The sequence below is a fragment of the Rutidosis leptorrhynchoides genome, unplaced genomic scaffold (assembly GCF_046630445.1).
Source record: "Rutidosis leptorrhynchoides isolate AG116_Rl617_1_P2 unplaced genomic scaffold, CSIRO_AGI_Rlap_v1 contig544, whole genome shotgun sequence".
NCBI classification, from domain to species: Eukaryota; Viridiplantae; Streptophyta; class Magnoliopsida; order Asterales; family Asteraceae; genus Rutidosis; species Rutidosis leptorrhynchoides.
The window spans coordinates 56,712-60,409 of NW_027266769.1; the positions used below are offsets into that span (position 1 = coordinate 56,712).

Genomic DNA, 3,698 nt, shown 5'->3' on the forward strand with positions numbered 1-3,698 from the left:
GTTTTTTAGTTATTTCATATTTATAAGTGAAATGGACTAAAAGATAAAATTTTATGTTTTTTTTGGTCGAAAATAATAGTCACTGGGGGACAATATGAAAATGGAATACCGGTTTTTCCAAGCTTGCATCTTCAGTAAAAAGCAAAACCTGTAAGGAGAAGAAACTTTTTTTTAGTTATTTCATACTTATAAATGAAATGGACTTAAAGATAAAATTTTATGTTTTTTCTTTTTCTAAAGGTGTAGATGGGATTTGATTCACTGGACATAGATTCCCTGCGACTCGTGCCCATCCCTAATAAGTAGGGCTGATGTGATCAGTACGGTGAATGTTTCGACTTCTCTAGCAAGAAAATTCATCTGCACAATGAACTAACTGGTGCACGTAGGAAAGGTAGATTGATGGACAGACTTCAATTCTAGGGATCAAAGGATCAAAAGCATGTCATTGCCACTCGTGTTACGAGTGGCACGATTACCTTTTGGTTTTCTCATCGGAAGAAAATTGAGGGGCTTTTGATTTTAGCCCGCCCATGTTCCCAATCTCTGTCACCATACTTAATTTCGACAAAAAAGTCATTCTGCGACTCGGATTTGTTTATTCAGAGTCATCGTGATTGAAAATTCCTAATTGACTTATGAACAGGGACTGTCGCATTCACCCATTGAAAAAGTCCAGGACATCGAACAATTCGTCTCACGTAGAGCAGACATTTTTTAAATTTGCGACATTCGTTTGATGCCGTCAGATGAAGATTCTTTTGGATACTTCATAGCCTTGGTAATCCGCATCATTCTTCGCCTAATTGCTAAGCGGGCTTTGAGTTTGAGCCATGTCCGTCGAGATTCATTTTCTGGTCTCTCTGCTAGCAGTTTTTACTTACGCTCAAGAGACCGATTTCGTGTACAACGGTTTCAGATCGGCCAATCTGAGCCTCGACGGGATCGCCGGGATCACCTCGAATGGCCTCCTGCAGCTGAACAACGACACCAATCAGGAGCAGGAGGGCCAGGCCTTCCATCCCGACCCGGTCCAGTTCAAGAACTTGCCGAACGGCACCGTCAAATCCTTCTCCACCACGTTAGTCTTCGCGGATCGACCTCCGGATGCGAGTGTGAGAGTCAACGGCTTTGCCTTTGTTGTCTCACCCCAGAGGGGCCTCCCTGGGTCCCTGCCCGGCCGATATCTGGGCATGTTCAATGAAACCAACAATGGCAAGTCTAGCAATCATGTGTTAGGGGTAGAACTTGACACGATCCTCAACTCCGAGTTTCAGGACATTAACGATAATCACATCGGGCTGACGTCAGAAAAGGCAGCTCCGGCGGGGTATTAACAAGATAATGGGGAGTTCAACAACTTGTCCCTAATCAGCGGTCAACAAATGCAAGTTTGGGTGGACTATGATGGTACGGACAAACTGATCAATGTCACATGGGCTCCGATCCATGTGCAAAAATCGGAGACTCCCCTTCTGTCTCTTCAACGGGATTTCTCACCAATCATCAACGAGAACATGTATGTGGGCTTCTCAGCATCGGCTGGTTCGCTCGTAGCTTCTTACCATGTTCTGGGTTGGAGCTTCAGTGTGAATGGAGAGGCTCAGGCACTTGACCTGTCCCGACTTCCTAAGCTTCCTCAGATCGGTAAGGAGACATTATTTATTCACTCAATAGCCATATTTACTTCTTTGTAAAGAGCTCCAATGCTCTCCTCCTTTCCAAATTTTTATACTCACATGGAGATCGCTATATCTCCCCTTTGAAATAAGTGACAAGTACTTGTGTGTGTTGTGAGATTGGGCCATCGGGTCCAATCGTTATAATACCAAATGATGAAACTTTTCCCACGATGAATCTAGAAGTCCACATGATTTCATGGAGACTTTCTTCAAATGTTTCGATGGTCCTTGTATTTCATTTTGGCAACTTAGCATGTCTTGGTCTAATTTGTGATACTTCAAGTGCTATACGATTTAGACCTCATGAAAATTGTGCCATATAATAAGACATAGAATGGTAGCCCTTGACTGAATTAATTTACAGAAACTCTAGAGGAATGATTATTTTAAGCTACAATTTAGATGGTAGAATTGAGATTTCCATATTGATAAACTATGTTAACCTTTCTCACATGGTTTAAAGACCTCTAAGAATTTAAGGAGAAATAGAGAATACCCTATCTGTTGGGGTTTCATAAATCATGTATAAGAAAAATTAACGAATTGAACGCAGCGGAAACAAAGATATATTTTACACATGATTCTCCTAAGGCATTGTTTGTGCATTTTAATAAAAAATCTAAACATAAAAGAGAGTAAAACGAAATACCTCTCGAAGCACGCTTTGAAACAAGTCGGTTCGGATGTTTCACGGTTTGAGTCCCACAAGTGTCGGACCTCTAGTTCAGACACACCAACAACGAACGTCAAACAGAAGAGAGAACTTTCGGATGTTCACCACTTCGATTGTGCTAGCAATCACGTGGAAACAATCCGTCGTATTCTTGATGTATAGTAGTCATGGCCCGAACGAGATAACGCTCTTCTTTCTTGCGCCTCAAAGACACAAGAACACGCACACACTTTGCTCTCTTTTTCAGCAAAGCATCTTCTCTCTTAAAAACTAGCGCACGCCCACCTTTCTCTGTATTTCAACCCTTTGAAGTGTCACACAAAAACCAACTCTTTAAAAATTATATATAAACAGATCAGCAACGGTTGCTGATCGATGGACGATCAGCAACTGTTGCTGATCGTCCCCACTCATGCACGAACGATCGTGCATGAGCAGTTGCTCATGCACGACTTCATGCATGATGGTCACCAATTGCTGACCGTTCATGCACGATTTCGTGGATGATGGTCAGCGGTTGCTGACCATCCAAGGTTCATGCATGTGCTTCATGCACATGCATGAAGCTTTATATATATACATTAAAAGGTATTAATTAATTAATTAAACGAACAAATAATTAATTAATCAATTCCTTTTAAAAATAAAAAGAACATAATCTTTATATGTACAATTGAAATCCCTAATATATAATTATTACATAGCAGTTTTAGGGCATACATCTAACAATCTCCCACTTGCACTAAAGCCAACTTCTTTGGTACCTCAAACCCATTTGGTCAATTCATTGCCATTAATTAAATAATAATAATGAAAGTACACAATTGGGGTATGTTAACATATATCCACTTTGGGCATGCGTGTACATCATATGCAAGTAGGCTCGTGACTATAATATAAATTAAATTAAATCTCATTTAATTTAATTTCAAATCGACTCAATTCGATTGCAGTAATTGCAAACACATTTGCAATAATATTTCTCTCTTGTTCCACGTTATCCTAATTTTTTATGGTGTGTGACATCCCTAGGTTCATCACTAAGCTGGTAGTATGACTTGTACTAATACATTAGTACTTCCAAAAGAATTAATTGTCCTAATTAATCTTTTAGGTCCTACAAGCCACGATTGACATTTAGCAATATGTCATGGCTACCCAGATAGTGTGAATACTTTAAGAACATAATGAACTTGTCAGCTTTGGCTACAGTGTAATTCAATCCCTCTGTCTTACTATGTCCCGATCAAACAAAGACCATGGAATATTTGTCAAGTCATTGATTCGATCATATGCACAAATCTAATTGACATGCATTTGATTCGAGACATAAACAATTTATT

The 3,698-nt window shown here is 39.8% G+C and overlaps 1 protein-coding gene across 1 annotated transcript; it reads left to right on the forward strand.

Moving 5' to 3' along the window:
• Positions 1–833: 833 nt before the first annotated feature.
• LOC139884379 (L-type lectin-domain containing receptor kinase IV.4-like) lies at positions 834–1,337 on the forward strand. Its single transcript, XM_071868413.1, has one exon. It carries the CDS (start codon positions 834–836, stop codon positions 1,335–1,337), a length of 504 nt encoding a protein of 167 aa, XP_071724514.1.
• The last annotated feature ends 2,361 nt before the right edge of the window (positions 1,338–3,698 follow it).